Source organism: Schistocerca gregaria, chromosome 5, assembly GCF_023897955.1.
Source record: "Schistocerca gregaria isolate iqSchGreg1 chromosome 5, iqSchGreg1.2, whole genome shotgun sequence".
Lineage (NCBI taxonomy): Eukaryota > Metazoa > Arthropoda > Insecta > Orthoptera > Acrididae > Schistocerca > Schistocerca gregaria.
This window is the reverse complement of record NC_064924.1, coordinates 565,435,361-565,459,267: the sequence shown is the minus strand read 5'-3', so window position 1 is coordinate 565,459,267 and position 23,907 is coordinate 565,435,361. Positions and strand designations below refer to the sequence as shown.

Here is a 23,907-nt window from a genome sequence, read left to right as displayed (position 1 = left end):
TTCTTGAAGTTTATTCAGAATAAGAAATGTTAATTTCAGGCCATAATTTATCAGTTTAATATAAAGGTGTTTTGAATTTTGTGTGCATGAAAAAGTGTGAGTTTATGTGCAGCTTTTACTCTGAGACGAGTTATCACTTAGAGTGCTAAAAGTGCGCGTGAACAGTTCGCTAACCTGTATGGTGAATTTTATTTTTTGTGATTTTGACCCGAATGGAGACAAATCCAGTTTCATTTAGACTTTACATGAGATAGACACATCACATTATTACAATAGAGTTGTTTAGCCCAAAACTGAAACCTGTGCACTTGATTTGAAATACGTTACATGCTAGTGCGTGATTGAGATCTCCAGTGAACTGCATACAATAGTTGCAAATGCTTGGACTTAATGCATGAAGTTGGAAATTAATTTTGATACAAGTGCTGATTTTGACAAAAAAGAACAGAAAGTTTATTCAAAATATCGAGGTTCTGTTTTAATTGAGACACATATCACCTTGTTGATCACATTGCTTAGCAACACTGTAATGCAGACTAATTAATTCATTAGAACGATTTGTGACATAATAAGTCCCATTACACATACAAACTGTTATATGAAGTTTGCTGACCACATAAGAGTATGAGAGTGATTTCATTTCCAGAAATGCCAATAAACCAGCAGTTTCAAAAGTTAAATTACTAACTGTTGTGTAATTTCATTGATTGTCACATGCCACTACTGAACGTGTTGTATTGTGTCTCATCACAAGAAATCTCAAGAACCCGGGATAAACAAGAAACAAGAAGAAGAGTAAAGAAGAGGCATCAGTACAGCAGGCAGAGTAGGAATGCCTTAAAAAGTTGAAATAGATTTATAGGCTATAGAAGATGATAGATCTTTAGGAAAATCTAGAAATTTAAGTAATGTAACAGTCATATTAAGTATAGTAGGAATGTTCTGGTTTTATCTAAATAATTGTTTGTCCAGTCAGCACAATGTAGGGAACAAGTGAAAAGAAAAGAAGAATCACTTCATTCACATCTCAGCTGTTTAAAAACATGCATGTTGAGCATAAATTTAAAGCCTGCATTGCACACAATTTTTTTCTAATTATAGACTACTACTCACCAGATAAGTGATGAAAGGGATAATGATTAGCCCAAGTCCACCAATGTATGCTGATGTACCAATCCCTATGCCTCTTAGCTGTGTTGGATAAAGCTCACCAGCAAATGGATATATTATTAAAAATGAGGCAGAAATGGCAAATTTTGAAATTAAGTAGAGTGCCAAAGTAGTATTTACAGCATCTGAAAAATAGCAAAAAATCATACTAACAATATTTCAAAATGTGCTGAGCTGTCTGTTTTGTTATACTGGAATGGAACAGCTATCTTTATTAAAATCAGTAATGACATGATAACCACTCTACCTCTGGAGTTTGGAACTAATCATGACACATTGCTCCAGGCAAATAAAAATTATGCTGTTCTGCACAAAAATGCAACAAATGCATAAAAGCTGTTCAGTGTGCTCTGTCACAGAACTGTATGGTCAAAACTACAAGTACAACTAAACCAGATTCATGACACTAAAATCAATCTGTGAATGGGTATACAATCTCTGAACCCAAAAATGTTCCATGTGCAATTGCATCAAGATGCTTAACATCCTCAACTGCCAATTTCTGAACTAGCTGAAGAGCAGAGAACACATTACATGTGAACTGCAATTTCACATCCCATGGATGAGTTGCAATATGTGCAGTTGTAGACTTAATACATAAATATTATTACATCTCAATTTGAATAATTCACATTCTTAACTTTACAACAAATTTCACTCATACAATTTAATCTATGTGGCATTTGATTTACATAAATCATGCTGAAATATACCAATTTGTTAACTTAAAAATTAATTTATTTGGACAGATTCCATGTGTTTATTATTTTATGTATTGATACAATATTTTATTTATAATTTACAAATTGGTGAATTTGTTAGACTTTTTTGATTGTGTGTGTACCAGTGCACACTCCCACCAGTAATTTCTAATCATTCTGGAAAATCACAATAATTTCTTTTAGTTTAAATCATGGAGTGTTATCTTTAGAGAAGAAAAATGTCCCTGATTGATTAGTACTGATACACTGCCTATATGTCAGTGTCCGAAGGGCACAATATTTTGACAAGTGACCTCACTGTCATCATCAGGTGTGCAGATGAACTGACTACTTGGGGGTTAGCAAGGCCCTTTATCTCGTCCCTGCCTCCCTCCAACCTGCTGCTTTGTCTGCTGTCAATGCCCGGCATTTCCTAACCCCTCCTCCTGCTGACACACTGTTCCACCCTTGGTTTGCATCCCAGATTGTTTGCTCGTGGCACCCCTGCTGTTGCTCCATCTGCCGCCCAAAGTCATTTTTTGTAGCATATCTCCTTACTCTTCTTAAAAAATGGAAAATCCAAGATGGAGTGTGACAATATTACAGAAAGGATGTTGCTACTCACCAAATAGGGAAGATACTGAGTCACAGATAGGCACTACAAAAAGACTGTTAGAGAGTGAGCTTTCGGCCAACAACACAAGATCATAGTCTCTGGCTGCTGAGACCAGACTGCAACTGTGTATGTTGTCTATTTTTGACGAAGGCCTTCTTGACTGAAAGCTCACTTTCTGACAGCCTTATGTTGTATTTATCTGTGAGCCAGCAACTTTGCTATAAGGTGAGTAGCCACTTTCACGATTGACCAGAAGTTCCGTATGCTAGACTTGATAGATTCTTTAATGACACAGTACCAGAATTAGATATCTGTGTCAGATTCTTAGTATAAGTGCAATCCATTCCATGTAATTCACAATGTTCCATGACCACTGACTTGGTAGGCTGCTGCAATCTGCCACTGGTGTTCTCGGTATGCGCCATCTGGCCTTTATAAGTCATGCCACATTGGCAGGGTGTCTAACAGACCCTGGATTTCCATAGTGTATCCAACATACCCTGGATTTCCATAGTCTGCCCCTGTCTTTGACACTGCCATGCAGTGCCCTTGTTTTAGGGGTGGGCTTACGTCTGTCTTTACTTAATGTTTCCTTAGAATCCGTCCTATCTTTCCCAATAATGTGCCACAAAATGGAATAAAAACAATGGATGAATCATCCTGAGGTTTGTCTTCTGTTTCCACAGGTTGTACAGTGAGTGTAGAGCCTAGGACTCTCTGAATTTGCCACTCTGTGTAGCCATTTTTCCAGCACACCATACTGAGATGTTCAAGTTCTTGATAACCTTTCATGACTGGAGAGGGTGTGAGCCCTATATACCAATGTTTTAGGCACACAGTTCCTCTGGTACTGTGTACGTTAAGTTGAAGAAGGTCTTCTTCCGGTAAACACTGCGGTCCAATGTTCTATCTTTTTTAATTCTTTTTACCAGGTCATCCAGAAAGGGAAGCAGTCCATCCACCTCAAGTTCCTTGGTAAAACTGATGTTCTGGTGTACAGAATTGAAACATATGAGTAAGACATTCAGCTTGTTTCTTCCATATGTCCATTTGACAGTGTCATCCATATACTGGAATCAGCTCAGTGGAAACCTACTGCCAGATTGCAGCAGCTTAAAAAGTTGGCAGTCTCATGACATTACACAGAATATCGGAATTACACAGAATATATTATGACCTTGCTAAGGTTCTACACCAATGTCTAACTTCTGGAATTGTGTCATTAAAGAACCTACCAAGATTTTACTAGGCAAACCACTCATCAGTTATGACAGTGACCACACCCACAGTTATAAGGAGAGGTCCCAGCTGTGGTGTTGACTTTTTTAAATCATCTTTACAGTGATGTAGGTTAAGGTCCAAGGTATCACACGCTGCAGCCATTGGCTCTGGTGGGCTCTTGATTGCGAGTAATCAATGAAAAAAATTTGGAATTTTGCGTGATTCTTTACAGCTTTGAAAGAGGAATGTTTAACAGACTGAAAAATTTTGAAATTTTACAAAACTGTTTACAATTTGAGAGAGGAATATTTAACAGACTGCTTGCACAGTGTAATGGTTAAGATACGGTCCTCCCATGTTAAAGGATGTGGATTCAAATCTCATGAGGTGCTTTGGAACTTTTATGTCTTAAATCTTTATTGAAATGACTTTGGTCATTATTTTTATTCAGTTAATTGGTTTAAATGTAATTTTTACTTCTATTGCCCTGTTACATCATTTTAACCATCATATTCATTTTTTCATTTGTTCTCATTTTTCTTTCTGTCATTCTTTTTCTGCTTGGGACCTTTTTTCATGTGATTTTAATGGTTTTTATGTTGTCTTCGATTTAATTTCTTTTATTTTAAGATCCTACATTTTTGTCCATAAGATTGCATTCATTCTTTCTGTTCCTCATTTTGCTTGAATTTCTTTTATTTTATTATATCTTCATTTTTAGTCTTAATCTTACAAAAATTTATACTTTGGAGTTTTGAACTAACAAAACTGACTTATCAGTACTAGCGCTACACATTAATGGTCACAAAATCAATTGAATGCGATACGTTAAACTCCTATGAGTCGAACTGCATCACTAGTTAAAATAGAGTTAACAAATAAATAAACTAATTAAGAAGCTCACTCACTTCAGCATGAACATCTACAGCCATTCCAGCATCTCCCATTCTACCAGTTATTAGGGGTTTCCCATTCCATTCACATATGGTATGTAGGAAGAAAGATTGCTTAAACAGCTCTGTGAGAGTTGAATTAATATTTTCTTTGTAATCCATAAGGGAGGGATATGTATGAAGTTGTAGTAAACTCCTAAATTCATCACTTAAAGTTTCATCTTGAAATGTTGTAAGCAGGCTTTCAATGGGATAATCTACACTCATGCTCATAAATTAAGGAAAATTGCGGAATGTGGTGCCACACAACGTGGCACTACACAAAACTGGTGCTAATAGCATAGGCACACAGGGAACACACATGACACAGACCTGTAAGTCCACGGTATTGGTGATAAGTTGAGAAAAGCAGCCTGAAACACATGTGCTACGAAATGCCACTGTCTCCTGTGCAAGTACCCTGACATCAATATTGGATACAATACCATGCACATGTACACAGGCCGCACAACAGGTTGGCATACTCTGGATCAGCTGGTCGAGCAGCTGCTGGGTTATAGCCTCCCATTCTTGCACCAGTGCCTGTCGGAGCTCCTGAAATGTCCTAGGTGTGTGAAGATGTGCAGCGATATGTCGACTGAGAGCAACCCTGATGTGCTAGATGGGGTTTAGTTCTGGAGAACAGGCAGGCCACTCCATTTGCCTGATATCTTCTGTTTCAAGTCACTCCTCCACGATGGCAGCTCAGTGGGGCTGTGCATTATCATCCATCAGGAGGAAGGTGGAACATACTGCACCCCTGAAAAGGTGGACATACTGGTGCAAAATGACGTCCCAAAACACCTGACCTGTTACAGTTCCTCTGTCAAAGCCATGCAGGGGTGTACGTGCACCAATCATAATCCCACCCCACACCATCAAACCATGACCTCCATACAGGTCCCCTTCAAGGACATTAAGGGTTTGGTATCTAGTTCCTGGTTCACGCCAGATGAAAACTCGGTGAGAATCACTGTTCAGACTGTACTTGGACTCGTCCGTGAACATAACCTGGGACCACTGTTCCAACGACCATATACTGTGTTCTTGACACCAGGCTTTACGAGCTCTCCTGTGACAGGGGTCAGTGGAATGCACCTTCCAGGTCTCTGGGTGGATAAACAATGTCTGTTCAGTCATCTGTAGACTGTGTGTCTGGAGACAACTGTTCCAGTTGCTGGGGTAAGGTCCTGAGCAAGGCTATCTGCAGTACTCCGTGGCTGGCTGTGGGATCTGATGGTGTTGTACACTGTGGACGTCCCGTGCTGGGGCACCTGGACACATTTCCTGCCTGCTTGAATCGTTGCCATAATCTTGAGATCACCCTTTGTGGCACACGAACATTATGACCTGCTGCGTTTGACCAGACTCCAGTCGCTCTAGTATTCTACCCCTCATAACATCATCAATATGTTTTCTTGGAGCCATTTTCAACACAAAATCACCATTAGCACGTCTGAAAACATCTGCACACTTACTCGCTGCACCATACTCTGATATGCACCAATGCACCTCTGTGTATGTGGACTGCTGCCAGTGCCAATGTGCAACGACTGCAGGTCAAATACTTTACATGGTCATACATCGAGTTGATTGAAACCTAGAAACCGCCCACCAAAGTGTTGTTTCGCCATATATCAGCATTATCCTTAATTTATGAGGATTAGTGTACATGTGTATTCAAGCACTTGCCATTTCAGTTTTTTCAGCATCACCTTGATGCTCTCACATGGGTCCAACAAATATGTGACCATTCGAGCTGTTATCTTTGTGTATATTCAATATCCACAGTTGATTCTACCTGGCTCAGGTCCCACACACTTAACTAATACCCTATGATTGGTTGCTGAAGTGTTTCATAACCATCTTGCTTTGTAGACTAAATGAATGTCCCTATTCCAATGAACTGAAATGTGTCACCCACTTTACCCATGACCAGACTATGTAATCCTTCTATTCCATATCCCCACAAATTATTCACCCAGGTATGTGTTGGCCTACTTCAAATGTGATTAATTGATATTCTAGCCAAAGACAACTATTTTGTTTTGTTGTGTAAAGTGCATAATTTTACACTTTGTAATATTAACATAAGTTGCCAATCTTTAAAGCACTTTGTAATCTGTTCCAGATCTGAATGAATATTTCTGCCAATTTTTCCAGACTGTGAGTAGTTCTTTGCACATAACTGCAGTCTGTGCAAAATGCCACTAACAACACGAACAGCAAGGGTTCAAACACCCTTTTTTGGGGCACACCTGAAGTTACTTTCAAATCTGTTGATGACTTTCATCCAGAATATGTGCTGTGTCCTATCTAGCAAATAATAATCAATTCAGTCACAAATTTCACTTGATACCCCTTATGATCATACTTTTGATAATAAGTGTAGGTATGGTACCAAGCCAAATTCCTTTTGGAAATCAAGAAATACTGCTCCTGCCTGACTCCCTTGATCCATGACTTTCAGCACGTCATGTGAGAACAGGTGCAAGCTGCATTTCACATGCTCATCATTCTCTAAACCCATTATGGTTGGCACTGAGGTGGCTAATTTGTATGAGATACCTCATTACATTTGAGCTCAGAAAATATTTTAAGACTCTAAAACAAATGTATGTCACAGATATTGGACAACAGGTTTTTTACATGATTTCTGCTACCCGTCTTGTAGATGAGTGTGATCTGTGCTTTCTACCATCCTTGGCCATGGGTTTTTGTTCATGCATTCTATGGTATATTGTGGCTAAAGAAGAGATTAACACAGCCACAAATATTACTAAGTGACTATCCTGGAGCATAAACCAGACACAGCATATGCTATCTAATGTCTATCTAATGGCTTCCAGGGGTGACAAAAAGCTGATTTTCAATGTTCTACATAATTACTGACCAAATTTAAAATCTGAAATGCTTTAATAATCTACTCATTAATAGGCATAATCTTATATTAAAAGTTTAACACAACAAGACAAATATTATAGTTAGAAACCATGTGTTTGTCTTGGGGCAGCATTGACTTAGAGTCCACAAATACCTGGACTTTCATTTAGTATCTGATAATGAGAGCACTTAGTGACTTCCACCAAATTTTGCACATAATTCAAACCTTTATGAATCATTCTCTCACCAACAATCCCCACAACAAATGACGAAATAAAAAAGTTTATTGCTAACTACATTTTCACTGCTCATGCAGTAAAACTATAGCATCATCAGACATTATGTTGTACTTTATTACTTCTTTGCTACCACTCTATTTGCAACACAGTATGCATACAGTATCTGAAATGCACCACTGAATGTTCCTGCAAAATCGTATGATTGTGTGACACAGACATATAGATGTGTGAAAAACTAGAGTCTGCCTAAAATGGTGGACAGTGAAATGTCAACATCAGGCATGACTTTTACTACACACTCTACTTGCAATGTACTTTGAAGATGGTATCTACATATATCACTGAATGTACCTGCAAAATTATATCATTGTATGGTATGTAGTTCAGGGGATATAACATCATAAACATTAAAATGCATGAAAAACTAACTTTTAGTTAAAATGAGCACAAATCACTTACACTATATTCATCCAGTGAAAACATTTAGGAACTTCCAAACCTTGTCCAAACTTTTTTGTCACTTATGTGCATAACAGCTAAGATTTGGCACTTCTTTTCTTTTGAGTCATCAGTCTTCTGACTGGTTTGATGTGGTCTGCCATGAATTCCTCTTCTGTGCCAACCTCTTCATCTCAGAGCAGTACTTGCAACCCATGTCTTCAAATAATGCTGAATGAATTCCAATCTCTGTGTTCCTCTACAGTTTTTGCCCCTCATCACTCCCTTTATTACCATGGAAGTCATTCCCGGATGTCTTAACAGATGTCCTGTCTTTTTTGTTGTCCGTGTTTCCTACATATTACTTTCCTCTCTGATTCTGTGCGAAACCTCCTCATTCCTTATCTTATCAGTTCACCTAATTTTCAACATTCGCTTGTAGCATTACATCTCAAATGCTTTGATTCTCTTCTGTCCCTTTTTTACCCAAAGTCCATGTTTTACTGCCATACAATCTCTTCTGTTCCATTTTCCCCAAAGTCCGTGTTTTACTACCATACAATGCTGTGCTCCAAACATACATTCTCAGAAATTTCTTCCTCAAATTAAAGCCTATGCTTGATACTAGTAGACTTCTCCTTGCCAGGAATGCCCTTTTTGCCAGTGCTAGTCTGCTTTTAATGTCTTCCTTGCTCTGTCCATCATTGGTTAATTTGCTGCCTAGGTTGTAGAATTCCTTAACTTCTACTTTGTGACCATCAATCCTGATGTTAAGTTTCTCTCTGTTCTCATTTCTGGTACTTCTCATTACTTCCGTCTTTCCCTAATTTGCTCTCAGTCCATATTCTGTACTCATTAGACTGTTCCCATTCAGCAGATCCTGTAATTCTTGTTCAGTTTCACTCAGGATAACAACGTCATCAGTGAATCATATCATTGATATCCTTTCACCTTGAATTTTAGTTCCAGTCATGAATCTCGCTTTTATTTCCATCATTGTTTCATAAATATACAGATTGAACAGTAGGGGTGAAAGACCACATCCCTGTCTTACACCCTTTATAACCTGAGCACTTCATACTTGGCCATCCACTCTTATTATTCCCTCTTGGCTTTGGTACGTATTGTATATTATCTGCCTCTGCCTATAGAATACCCCTATTTTTCTTAGAATTTTGTACATCGTGAACCATTTTAAATTGTTGAAGGCTTTTCCCAGGTTGACGGATCCTATAAATGTGTCTCGATTTTTCTGTAGTCTTGCTTCCATTATCAACTGAAACATCAGAATTGCTTCTCTGATGCTTTCGCTTTTCCTAAGGCTAAACTAATTGTCACCTAACACATCCTCTGTTTTCTTTTCCATTCTCCTGCATATTATTCTTGTCAGCAACTTGGATGCATGAACTGTTCAGCTAATTTTGTGATGATTCTCACACTTGTCAGTTCTTGTAGGCTTCAGAATTACGTGGATCATATTATTCTGAAAGTCAAATGGTATATCACCACACTCATACATTTTACACACCAACATGAATAGTCATTTTATTGCTAATTCTTCCAACGATTTTAGGAATTCTAATGGAATGTTATCTATCCTTTCTGCCTTATTTGATTTTAAGTCCTCCAAAGCTCTTATAAATTCTGATTCTATTATTGGATCCCCCATCTCTTCTAAATCGACTCCTGTTTCTTGTTCTATGACATCAGACAAGTCTTCTCCCTCATAGAGGCCTTCAGTGAACGTTTTCCACCTATCCACTCTCCTCTGCAATTAACAGTGGAATTCCCATTGCACCTTTAATGTTAACACCCTCACTTTTAATTTCACTGGAGGTTGTTTTTCCTATATACTGAGTCAGACCTTCCAACAGTCATTTATTTCTTCGCAGTTCTCTAACTCCCCTGAACTTCCTATTTATTTCATTCTGCATTGACTTGTATTTCTGTATTCCTGAATTTGCTGTTCCACTTTCTTCTTTCATTGATTAAGTGAAGTGTTTCTTCTGTTTCCCATAGTTTCTTCACAGTTACCTTCCTTGTGCCCATGTTTTTCTTCCCAACTTCTGTCATTGCCCTTTTTAGAGACGTCCATTCCTCTTCAACTGTACTGCCTACTGAACCATTCTTTATTATTGCATCTATAGCCTTAGAGAAATTCAAGAGTATCTCATCATTCCTTAGTACTTCTGTATTCTACTTCTTTGCATACTGATCCTTCCTGACTAATCTCTTAAACTTCAGCCTACTCTTCAGCACTATTACATTGTGCTCTGAGTCTATATCTGCTCCTGAGTATGTCTTACAATCCAGTATCTGATTTCAGAATCTCTGTCTGACCAAGGTGTAACATAACTGAAATCTTTCCATATCACCTGGCCTTTTCCAAGTATAGCTCCTCCTTTTCCTGAACAGAGTATTCACTATTAGTAGCTGAAATTTGTTACAGATCTCAGTTAGATTTTTTTGTCTCTCATTCTTTGTCCCAAGCCCTTATTTTCCTGTAGCCTTTTCTTCTACTTCTTCCCCTACAACTGCATTCCATTCCCCCATGACTGTCAGATTTTTGTTTCCCTTCACATACTGTACTGCCCTTTTAATATCTTCATATACTTTCTCTATCTCATCTTCAGCTTGCGACATTGGCACATGTATACCTGAACTATCAATGCCATTGTCAGTTTGATGTTGATTCTGATAAAAAAAAAAAAAAAAAACCTATCACTGAATTGTTCACAGTAACACATTCTCTGTCCTGCCTTCTAATTCATAAAAAATCCTACTACCGTTATACCATTCTCTGCTGCCATTGATATTACACTATATTCATCTGACAAGAAATCCTTATCTTCTGTCCGTTTCACTTCACCCTACTGTATCTAGATTGAGACTTTGCATTTCCCTTTTCAGATTTTCTAGCTTACCTACCACATCCAAGCTTTTGAAATTCCTCGCCCCACTTGTAGAACATTGTCCTTTCGTTGGTTATTCAATCTTTTTCTCATGGTCACCTCCACCTTGGCAGTACCCAACTGGAGATCTGAAGAGGGAACATTCTGGAATCTTTTGCCAGTGGAGAGATCATCATGACAGTTTTTCAATTAGAGGCCTCCTGTCCTGTGTATTCACATAATGTGTCTTTAATGCAGTGGTTTCTATTGCCTTCTGTATCCTCTTGCGACTGATCACTGCAGATTCTTCCATCTTTAGGGGCAGTTTCCCACCCCAAGGACAAGAGAGTGCCCTGAGCCTCTGTCTACTCCTTCACCCTCTGTGACAGGTTAGATTAGATTAGATTAGATTAATACTTGTTCCATAGATCATGAATACGACACTTCGTAATGATGTGGAACGTGTCAGGTTAATAAAAGATGTCTGTACAAGAAATTACATTACACAAAATATTGCATGACACTAATGATTAAGTTTTTTTTTTTTTTTTTTTTTTTTTTTTTTTCCTTACTTTATATCTAAAAATTCAGCCAATGAGTAGAAGGAGTTGTCATCTAGAAATTCTTTTAATTTATTTTTAAATGTTAGTTGGCTATCTGTCAGGCTTTTGATGCTGTTTGGTAGGTGCCCAAAGACTTTTGTGGCAGCATAATTTACCCCTTTCTGTGCCAAAGTCAGATTTAACCCTGCATAGTGAAGATCATCCTTTCTCCTGGTGTTATAGGTATGCACACTGCTATTACTTTTGAATTGGGTTGGATTATTATCAACAAATTTCATAAGGGAATATATATACTGTGAGGTTACTGTGAGGATCCCTAGTTCTTTAAATAGATGTCTGCAGGATGACCGTGGGTGGGCTCCAGCAATTATTCTGATTACACGTTTTTGTGCAAAGAATACTTTTCTACTCAACGATGAATTACCCCAGAATATGATGCCATACGAAAGCAGTGAATGAAAGTAGGCATAGTAAGCTAATTTACTGAGATTCTTATCACCAAAATTTGCAATAACCCTAATAGCATACGTAGCTGAACTCAGACGTTTCAGCAGACCATCAATGTGTTGCTTCCAGTTTAACCTCTCATCAATGGACACACCTAAAAATTTTGAAAATTCTACCTTAGCTACAGACTTCTGTTCAAATTCTATATTTATTACTGGAGTTGTGCCATTTACTGTACGGAACTGTATATACTGTGTTTTATCAAAATTTAAAGAGAGTCCGTTTTCTGAGAACCACTTAATAATTTTGTGAAAAACATCATTTACAATTACATCACTTAGTTCTTGGTTTTTGGATGTTATTACTATACTTGTATCATCAGCAAAAAGAACTAACTTTGCATCTTCATCAATGTGGAATGGTAAGTCATTAATGTATATCAAGAACAGTAAAGGACCTAAGACCGAACCCTGTGGGACCCCGTGCTTGATAGCACCCCAGTTTGAGGAATCAGCTGTTTTAACATTACACGAACCACTTATTTCAACTTTCTGCATTCTTCCAGTTAAGTATGAATTAAACCATTTGTGCACTGCCCCACACAAACCATAATGATTTAGCTTATCTAAAAGAATTCCATGATTTACACAATCAAAGGCCTTTGAGAGATCACAAAAAATACCAATGGGTGATGTCCGGTTATTCAGAGCATTTAATATTTGATCAGTGAAAGCATATATAGCATTTTCTGTTGAAAAGCCTTTCTGAAAACCAAACTGACATTTTGTTAGTACTTTATTTTTACAAATGTGGGAGGCTACTCTTGAATACATTACTTTCTCAAAAATTTTTGATAGAGCTGTCAGAAGAGAGATTGGGCGGTAGTTGTTGACATCCGACATATCCCCCTTTTTATGCAATGGTTTTACAATGGCATATTTCAGTCTATCAGGGAAAACACCCTGCTCCAAAGAGCTATTACATACGTGGCTGAGAATTCTACTTATCTGTGGGGAACAAGCTTTAAGTACTTTGCTGGAAATGCCATCAATTCCGTAAGAGCTTTTACTTTTCAGTGAGTTTATTATTTTACTGATTTCAGAGGGAGACGTTGGTGGAATTACAGCTGTTTCAAACTGTGCAGGTATGGCCTCTTCTATTAATAGCCTTGCCTCTCTTCTAGTGAAGATCTAGATCCTATTTTCTCCACAACATTTAAAAAATGATTATTCAAAATATTTTCAATTTCTGATTGTTTGTTAGTGCACTTGTCATTCAGTTTTATTGCACTAAAGTCTTCCTGTGCTCTTGGTTGCCCTGTTTCCCTTTCAATAATATTCCAAATTGCTTTAATTTTATTATCAGAGTTACTGATCTCAGACATGATACACATGCTTCTGGACTTTTTAATAACTTTTCTTAGTACCGCACAATAGTTTTTATAATATTGAACAATTTCGGGGTCAGTACTCCATCTTGCTGTTAGATACAGTTCTCTTTTGCGGTTGCAAGATATTCTTATTCCTTTAGTTAGCCAAGGTTTTTTATATGTTTTCTTGGAATTATGTTTAACTATTTTCTTGGGAAAACAATTTTCAAATACCCTTAAAAATGTATTGTGAAATAAGTTATATTTCAAGTTTGCATCGGGTTCCTTATACACTTCATCCCAGTCTAGCTGCTGTAGGCTTTCCCTAAAGTTTGCAATATTTATATTGTTAATTGAACGCACTGCTTTGAAAGTCTGATTTATTATACTGCATGGAGCTATGTCATGTACTGTAACAAGCTGTGCACTATGATCTGAAAGACCATTCTCAACAGGATAAGCATTTATGTCCTTAAACTTATCTTGGTCTATAAAAAAGTTATCTATCAATGTACTGCTGTTCTTTGTTATCCGAGTAGGAAAATCAATGACGGAGCTCAAATTGAAAGAACTGAGTAATACTAAAAGGTCATTCTTCCTATTACACTCTTTCAGGGAATCAACATTGAAATCCCCACAAATGATAATTTGCTTCCCCCTGTCTGACAGATAGCACAACAAAGCATCCAAGTTTTCCAGAAATAGCTGGAAATTCCCTGAGGGGGACCTATACACTGTTACAATTATGAAAGTGCCATCCTTTAGTTTAAGTTCAGTGGCACATGCTTCCATATGTTGCTCTAAACAAAATTTTTTAGTTTCTAAATTTTTTGCACTGTGGAAGCTTTTGACATATATGGCAACTCCTCCTCTCATCATATTATCTCTACTTACATGTGCAGCTAATTTGTACCCATTGATGCTAACCTTTTGCATATCAGTGACAATGTGATGCTCAGACAGGCATAGTATATCTATTACATTCTTGGTTTCTATATCTTCTAAACAAAGCAGAAGCTCATCAACTTTATTCTTCAAGCCCCCAATATTTTGATGAAATATACTAACAGTATTTTTCACTTTACTTTTGTGAGTATCTTGAACTTTTTTAACATCTTTAGTACTTTTATTCTTCAATCCCCCAATATTTTGATGAAAGATACTAACATTATTTTTCACTTTACTTTTGTGAGTATCTTGAACTTTTTTAACATCTTTAGTACTTGCCTGGCTGAGTTTCCCACTGGACACTGATCTTACACTAAAAAAGAGTTTCCACCATGAGATGTAGTTCCTCCCCCCTTTAAATTTCCTGCTATCAGCCCAGCCAGTTTACCCTTCCCTTTCCTGTTGAGGTGTAGGCCATGTCTAGTATAGTCCCACCTACAGAGTGAATCAACAGGAACCACACCAATGTGTGACCCTGCACCAGATCCAAGTAGCCGTTCCAACTCCAAATTAACTCTCCTGACAGAAGAGGTCAAATGAGGTCGGTCGTGGCGCTCCAGAACCGACACAAACCCAACACTGGTATGATTCGATGCCGATGCAATCTTTGCCAGGTCACACTTTATGCTGTACCCCGGATCTCTGTCAATACTGTTGCCCGGCCCACCCACAATAACCACGGTGTCTTCCTTAGTAAAACCTTTACATAGTGAACCTAAATCCTCTGTAACCTGCCCAAGTTCAGCACTAGGTTTGAAAAAACTTGTGACCTGGTAATCCAACCCTAATTCATCCTGCAGAAGTTGGCCCACACCCCTAGCATGCGAACTACCTAGCAACAAGACTTTCTTTCTCTTTGCAGACTTCCCTACATTCTTAATCAATTTGCTGCTGAAAGAATGAAGCTGACTTCTAATGCCGGAAGCCTTCAGCCACCAATTTTGATTATTAATCAAAATTTAAGCAGTGATGGGACATTAATTCATTTTTAATCAGGTGTCTGAAACTGTTTTATACATGGGAGTTTGGTTCTTTAAAGAATCAGAGGACTGTTGGTATAGAATCTTACAGGGTTTACACTGGCACCTAGTGCTTTGTGCAGTTTTTACAATTTCAGTTGTTTCTGAACACCACAGACACAAAGACCTATTTCATTCATATTTTCAGTGAAGTTAGAATTAAATTGTGTAACACTTACAGATTTTTATATGTAAAGGAACATCTGAGAAACAACTTCATCATTTCTGCTTTTACTTTGCTAACCTCAACTACAGTTCCTGTCTCATCCATGTGTTTATCAACACTAACTTTGGTGCCACTAACCACATTTAAATATCATCAGAATAACTATGACTTATGTGAAAGATCTTTTGATAATAAGTTGCTACATCAGTTGTTGAAGGCTTCACAATTTACTTCTTGAAAGCCAAACATGTTTGTTTTGCACTTAAAATAATTGTGCATTGTGTTGACTCAAAGACAAGGGTGTTGGCTTCTTTTCACTTCTTGATGTCTTACAGAATTAGCATATGGGACAATGCACTTAAATTAGTAAAGTATGTATTCAGCAAATAAAACAGTAGTAGTTGGTGATAGAGCTGTACCTATTTTAGATTGAAGTCAGCTGATAGGTATACCTGCTTAAACTAAGTCCCTCTATGGGCTCATCTTCAGAGGATGTAATGTTTCCAAGTAGAAAGCATATTTCATCAAAATATAAGAAGTATTAGAGATACAGTTAGTGAACTGCTAATAGATGTTGACTCTGAAATTATTATCAGGGCACCCCTTAAATAATTTGATAATTCAGAGGCTTCCTTTACCAGGCTACAGATTAGCTGGCTGTTTCTCAAGTATTTCCTTGTGGGGTGGGAGAGTCCATAGACATATCACGACTCTGCACTGAACAGATATTTGAAAGTTCTGCAGTGTTAGTTGAATTTAGTGAAACTAAACTTCTAATTGTTGTTATTTATAGGTCCCCTAACTATGACTTCAGAGCATTTCTGCTCAAGCTAGAGAGGGTTCTTGCTACCAGAAAGTAGTTGTAAGTGGTGACTTCAATATTCATTTTGTATATGATTGTGCAACAAAAAGGACGTTGTGCAACAAAAAGGACATTGGTAGAACTCCTAAATTCATATGGTCTGATGCAAACTGTGTTTTTTTCCAACTACGGTGCAGGGGAGCAGTAGCACAGTTGTAGACAATATTTTTATTCATTCTTCATTACTAGATGGGCATTCTGTTAGTAAAAGCATGAATGACCTTTCAGACCATGATGCTCAAATTTTAACACTAAAAGGCTTTTGTACACAAACCAGGGTCATATTTAATTACAAAGTATGTAGGAAAGTTAATCCAACAGCAATTGAGAGTTTTTTTAAAACGTGTTAAGGAACAAGAGTGGCAGGATGTTTATAGTGCCAATAACATAGATGATAGATACAATGCTTTCCATAACACATTTCTCATGCTCTTTGAGAGTTGATTTCCATTAGAACATTCTAAATAGGGTACTAGCAGTAATGGGCAGCCTGGGTGGCTGACTAGTGGGATAAGGATATCATGTAGAACAAAGTGGGAATTATATCAAAATGTTAGAAGTAGTCAGAATCAAGCTATAGTAAACCATTAAAAACTGTGTTGTAAGGTGCTTAAAATGTTATTAAGAAGGCAAACAGTATGTGATATGCAAATCGAATAGCTAAACCACAGGATTTAATTAAAACCATATGGTCAGTTGTGAAGGAAGTGTCTGGTCAGCAGCACAAGGCTGACGATATAAAGTCAGCTCGCAGTGAAAATCTTTCTGTTACTGGTAAATCAGATATATCTCCAGTATTTAACAATCATTTACTGAGCATTGCTGATGAATTAAATAAAAATTTAGGTTCTACAGGAAATCATTTAACTTTCTTGGCAAATGCCTTTCTGAGATTGATGTCAGAAATACTCCTCTGTGATACAGACAAGAGGGAGATTGAGTTAATAATTAAATCACTGAAGACTAAGGACTCTCATGGTTATGATGGAGTGTCTAGCAAAATATTAAAGTTCTGTGCTGCACATGTTAACCCTGTATTTAGCCATATTTGTATTTTTTCCTTTAGGAATGGAAGTTCCCTGAGCGATTAAAGTACTTAGTAGTAAAGCCACTTTATAAGAAGGGAGAAAGGGATAATGTAGATAATTTTAGACCTATTTCTATGCCATCAGTATTTGCAAAAGTTATTGAAAAGGCTGTGTATGTAAGGATAATTAATCATTTTATATCATACAATCTGCTATCAAATGTTCAGTTCAGCTTTAGAAGTTGTTTAACAACTGACAATGCTATATTCTCTTTTCTCTGTGAGGTACTGGATGGGCTAAACAAAAGGTTTTGAACGCTTGGCGTATTTTTTTATTTAACTAAGGCATTTGATTGTGTTGATCACAAAATATTGCTCTAGAAGTTGGACCATTATGGAATACAGGGAGTAGCTCACAATTGGTTCGCCTCTTACTTTAGCAACAGGCAGCAAAAAGGCCATTATTCACAATATTGATAACGGCTGTGATGTGGGGTCTGAGTGGGGTATTGTCAAGTGGGGGGTGCCCCAGCGATTAGTGTTGGGGCCGCTCCTGTTCCCTATTTATATAAATGATATGCCCTCTAGTATTATGGGTAACTCTAAAATATTTCTGTTTGCTGCTGACACTAGCTTGATAGTAAAGGATGCTGTGTGCAACATTGGCTCGGTTTCAAATAGTGCAGTGCATGACCTCAGTTCATGGCTTGTAGAAAATAAACTAATGTTAAATCACAGTAAGACTCAGTTTTTACAGTTTCTAACACACAATCCAACAAAACCTGATGTTTTAGTTTCACAGAACAGGGATATGATTAGTGAAACTGAACAGTTCAAATTTCTAGGTGTTCAGATAGATAGTAAGCTGTTGTGGAAAGCCCATGTTCAGTATCTTGTTCAAAGACTTAATACTGCCATTTTTACTATTCGAATGGTATCAAGAGTGAGTGGTACTTCGACACGAAAATTAGTCTACTTTGCTTATTTTCATTCGCTTATGTCATATGGTATTATATTTTGGGGTAACTCTTCCCATTCTACAAGGATATTTTTGCCTCAGAAACGGGCAATTCGGGCAATAAGTGGTGTGTGTTCATGAACCTCTTGTCAACCTCTGTTCATGAGTTTGGGTATTTTGACATTGGCCTCTCAATATGTATATTTCTTATTGTCGTTTCTTGTTACCAATATTAGTTTATTCCCAAGAATATGCAGCTTTCACTCAGTTAATACTTGGCAGAAATCAAACTTGTATATGGATCAGACTTCCTTATGTGCAAAAAGGTGTGCAGTATACTGCTGCATCCATTTTCAATAAGCTGCCACTAGAATTCAAAAATCTTAGCAGTAATCCACGTGCTTTCAAATCGAAACTGAAGAGTTTCCTCATGGGTCACTCCTTCTATTCTGCTGAGGAGTTCCTTGAGAAATTAAGCTGATTCTTATTGTATTGCTGATAGCGTCTACTTAAACTTATGGACTGACTTTTTTCAGGTTCATGAACATTTATTTTTATCTGTTATTACTTTTATGTTGTAATTTCAAGTACTGACATGTTCAATGACCTTGGAGATTTGCTCCTCAATTTGATCTATGGAACTTGACGTGTAAATAAATAAATAAATAAATAAATACAGTGTAAAGTGGATTGCTGTTCATGTTACAGATAACTCTTCATGTATCCTGGAATTCTTACACTTCCTTCCCAGTACATTTATTCCTTAGTGGTTCCTGTTGTCAGTTTCAGCTTTTACAGAAATAATGCCCTAGTTTCTTTCTTGCACCACTGTAAAACTAAATGATATAAATACTGGTGTTGATGGCATTGAGAAACACATAAAAATCATTAAAACTGAACAAGGTTACATATTAGAAAAAAAAAGCACAGGCCAGACCTGTTCACAAGAAGGTAGTAAAAGTGATCTGCAAAATTACCTGCCATTGTTTCTTTTCTTTTTTTTTTAATTAAAAGGCAGGTGTTCAAGGATGAGGTGAGGGGGAGGGGAGGGGGCAATGCCATTAGTCTTCTGACAGGTTTGATATGGCTCGCCATGACTCCTTGTCCTGGACCAACCTCTTCATTTCAGAGAAACACTTGACCTACATTCCAATCTTTATCTTCCCCTACAGTTTTTACCCTCTACTGTCCTCTTTACAGGGTGTATACAACCCGGGACAGCTGGGAGATTCAGGAGAAACCTGGGAATTTTTTCATCCAGGAGAAAACCAGGAATAACAAGGGAATTTTTTATAATTCCAGGAATTCTTCATTGTTTTAGTTTTCAGTTAAATTTTTGTAACTTTGACTGTTAAGAACCAATACTTTAACAAATGATACTACTGTATCTTGGCACTTCAGAATAATACTGCACCAATAAAATACGAATGAGATAAAAAAAGAAAATGAAAGGAAAATGTAAGATTCAAAGGAAATGTGCTACATACAACAACAAAACACAGTGCTCATACAAGCATCAGGCAACAGCAAAATGTGTCAGAGGCTTTAGGAAGACTATGCAATGCTTCATAAGAAGAAATTGCCTCCAATGAGCGTGACATCACAACGGCTTACATAAGATTCATTTGAGCTGTTGCAAGCCAGCTCATGCGCATGCACAGTTTAGTCACATATGAGTAGTACCTTATCCTGTTTCTGGCCACAGAAGTGTGGCAGTTAGCTTTATAAGCAATAGGAGCAAGCAAGCCAGATGCTACCCAGAAAAATTTTACTGGCACGCCTAAGCTGCCAGATTCACGTTCATGCGCAACAGGCCTGGACCTAGGAGCGCACAGCAAACCAGGGTATCTGCCCCGGGTGGCGTTTCTGGGGGGAAGGGGGGGGGGGGGTGCCAAATTCATATTCTTGATGAAAAAGACCTTGTTTCACAAATCGCCTAGCATCCAGCACATGTTGGTCTATCGATTACTCATATGATTTTGAAACGCATACCTATTGGTTTTTGAACACATTCGAAGTTGATTTCTGAATGAATCATCAGTTGATTTTTGAATGCGTGCATAGTGTATGTGATACCACTATCAGGGGAATCCTTGTCACATCTATAAATAATCTGTCCTGCAGACGAAAGGGGACGGGGCTATACCAACTGAGCAGAATAAATCTGAACGGGTCAATGCCAGTCGCTGTTTATGTGGTTGACTGGGTTTGCAAATGATCTGCATTGTCATAATATTAGCAAAATCCATACATTCATACTACCAGAGTGGAAATAAATGACTACCAGGAATAACAGGTAACAAAGATTACGTATTATCTTCTTGTTGTACCCAAGAAAACGAAATTTTGACAAAATTTTTGGCCAGACACTAATAAGGACCAGTTGTACAGTCGCTGGCTAGCAGCTGCTAAGTTCTATTCTGGGAGTAGTGTGGAAAACGTGTTGTATGAACATGTAATAGCCCCTCACCAGGATAACTAAACTGGTGATTGTGGGAGGAGAAAAAGTTTTGGTACTGGCAGGAATAGTTACAGTTTTAGAGGTGACAAAATTGTTTGTTAGAATGAGGAAGGAAAAGAAATGGGGACATCACACAAATTATGGAAGAATAGGATGATTCCAAATTTATATAATAATTTCATACTACTACTTTCCGATTTCATGCTTCAGAAGCTGGAGCATATGAATGGGACTTTAGGATTGACGAATTGTGTACTGTCTTGCTTCTCTCTTGTCTCTACTGGTTTTATGTATCCTATATTTAATTTTATGTCACACAAAACAGCAAGTTATTAGCTAATAGGCAATAAAGAGTGCAAAATTTTGGAAGAGTTCTTGTTCTCCCCGTTACAAATAATCCCATCCAATATTAACTGCAACTTTTTTTTTTTTTATAACGGGCAGGATGTCAAACAGGCCAACTGGGAGCAGGAAATGGGACATTTTAATTTCCACTGTCCTGAATATAGTTTATGGCGCCCATTACAAAATATTACATGTTTGAATTCCACAGAGCAAAATATAATGATATGCAATAAAAGAATGCTGTGTGAAGAGGCATGGTACTGTACTTTGTCACACTTAAGACCAAACCACATTGAACACATATGCTAACGTATCAGACTCTTCAGAAAGATGTGCGCTACAAAATAAACATATTTTTGAAAAGTAAATTTTTAAAATTTTTGGCGTCATACCTCAAATGCTCGAAGGAGGGGGAGCAGGAGGGCACCTATACCTAGTATTGGCCCAGTTCAGAAATAGCATAGATCTGGGGATGATGCACAGAGCAGTCTGAGTGGGGACTACCCATTTCCCCCTCCTTTGAGCATTTGAGGTATGACGCCAAAAATTTTAAAAATATACTTTTCAAAAATATGTTTATTTTGTAGCACGCATCTTTCTAAATAGTCTGCAACTAATGAATTAGCTTTTCCCTTAGTTTATTGCTCTCATGTCAAATGAAAACAAAATGGATTTCTGTGGCTGGGAGCCATCAAGTGAATTAAAATACATTCACTTATGTACAGAAGGCTAAAATGTATTATTAATTTCAGAATTTATTTTATTTCCACCTTTCTGACAGTCAAGCATTAATTGCCTTGCAGAACAATGAAGATATTTTTGTTGGTTTGTTAGAGAAATTTGGCTTTTATTAATTTTTTCCACTGAGGCAGTCAATTTATTTGTAACAAAGTGCTTAATTCCACACTATTGGCTAGTTTAATCTGTTTGCTGCATTTCAAGTGCACATTTTCATCTTCTAGCACATTTGGCATTATGCCACAACATGAGATAATACAGTACTGGTACTCCAAGAAAATGTGCATCCAAATCTGGACATTCAAATATGTACTTGAGCCAAATTATGCATTTAATAAGGTTCGTGAAATTCTGATGCTCTTGGAGTAATCTCTAATGTCTTGTTTCTTTTATGACATAATGTAAGATCTTTTAATGTTTTGCATGTATGGACATACAGGCTTCCTGCTTCATCGTAGCTGTGCAAGTGCGGTGACACCTGTTATCAGACACTCTCTGTAAACTACTGAAATGAACCTATTTCTAACAAGTCGGAAAATAATGGTTGTTTGAAAAGCGTTACTTTCAAAGTAAATTTCCTTTTACTCAAGATGAACTACAGGTGAGAATGTATGATGAATTTCTTAAATCACAGAGCATTTGACTCTCATTTAAAAATCAACTCTTATAGGATGACCATTTAGAATAATTTCTAACCCAGAAGATCAGACATTTATGTTGTCATTAAAAATTTTACTGGCACATGTGTGTGATATGTCTTAAAGTGTAATACGTGCAAAAAACATCAACATTACATTTGAAAGCTTAGCTTCTCTTGCAGCTTATTAATCTTTGAGACCAGTATTATATGTGAAAGCTTTTTTCTTTTCTTGTGGCAACACTATGTATATTAATTTAAACCATTAACTTTTCCTATTTGTGTGTTCACACTATTCAACAGTGATGTTGCTATTGAATGACTAAATCACATGTCCTATGCTCTGAATACTTTTGTAATACAAAAACATGCAGTGTGCATGTTGCTGCATATCAGACATCTGTCCAAACATGTTTTTTTCCCAGAGTTTTGATTTCTAAAGTGCCAGTAAAATCTACACCGAAGTATAAAACCATAACAGTTCAATGGATTGATAAGTTTTACAGCTTTGAGGAAAAGTATACTGTCACTTATCATGGAAAAAGAGTATTTTCATCCGGGGGAAAGTGTGTTTTCAACTAGGAAAAATCAGGGAATTTTTTTTCCTTGGCCACGTATACATCCTGCTTTAGAATCATGGAAGTTATTACATGACGTCTTAACGTATGCCCTATCACCCTGTCCCTTCATCTTGTCAGTGTTCTCCATTTGTTCCTTTCTTTGATGATTCTGCACAGAATATGCTCATTTTTTATCTTCTCAGTTCATTTAATTTTCAACATCCTTCTATAGCACCACATTTCATACCTTCAATTCTCTTCTTTTCTGATTTTCTCATGGTCCATGATTGTGCTCTAAACATACAATCTCAAAAATTTCTTCCTCAAATTAAGGCCAATATTTGGTACTAGTAGAATTCTTTTGGCCAAGAATTCCCTCTTCATCTTTTCTAGTTTGCTTTTTATGTTCTCGTTATTTCATCTGTCACGCATCATTTTGCTTCCAAGGTAGCAGAATTCCTTCACTTCATCTACATCTTGCTCACCAATTTTGATGTTCAGTTTTTGACTTATCTCATTTCCTTCAATTTCTGACTAATCTCATTTCCGTTACTGCTCGTTACTGTCATCTTTCTTCAGTTCACCCTCAATCAGAGTTGGGCAGAATTTATTAGAATGGCAAACAATGAATAAAGATAAAAATTATTATTTGTTATTCATAAATAACAAATCAAGTTATTTATTCAAATTAATTTATTTATAAGTGTGAGTAAAAA

General features: G+C 37.2%; 1 protein-coding gene across 3 annotated transcripts in view; it reads right to left on the bottom strand.

Annotated features, from left to right (window-relative positions):
- Nucleotides 1–23,907, bottom strand: part of LOC126272884 (carcinine transporter) — a 414,147-nt gene that overhangs the window by 83,215 nt on the left and 307,025 nt on the right. For all 3 annotated transcript variants that reach the window (XM_049976130.1, XM_049976131.1, XM_049976132.1), the window contains one exon: nt 1,114–1,295. In XM_049976130.1, coding sequence (XP_049832087.1) covers nt 1,114–1,295 — 182 coding nt within the window. The remainder of the gene's footprint in view (nt 1–1,113; nt 1,296–23,907) is intronic.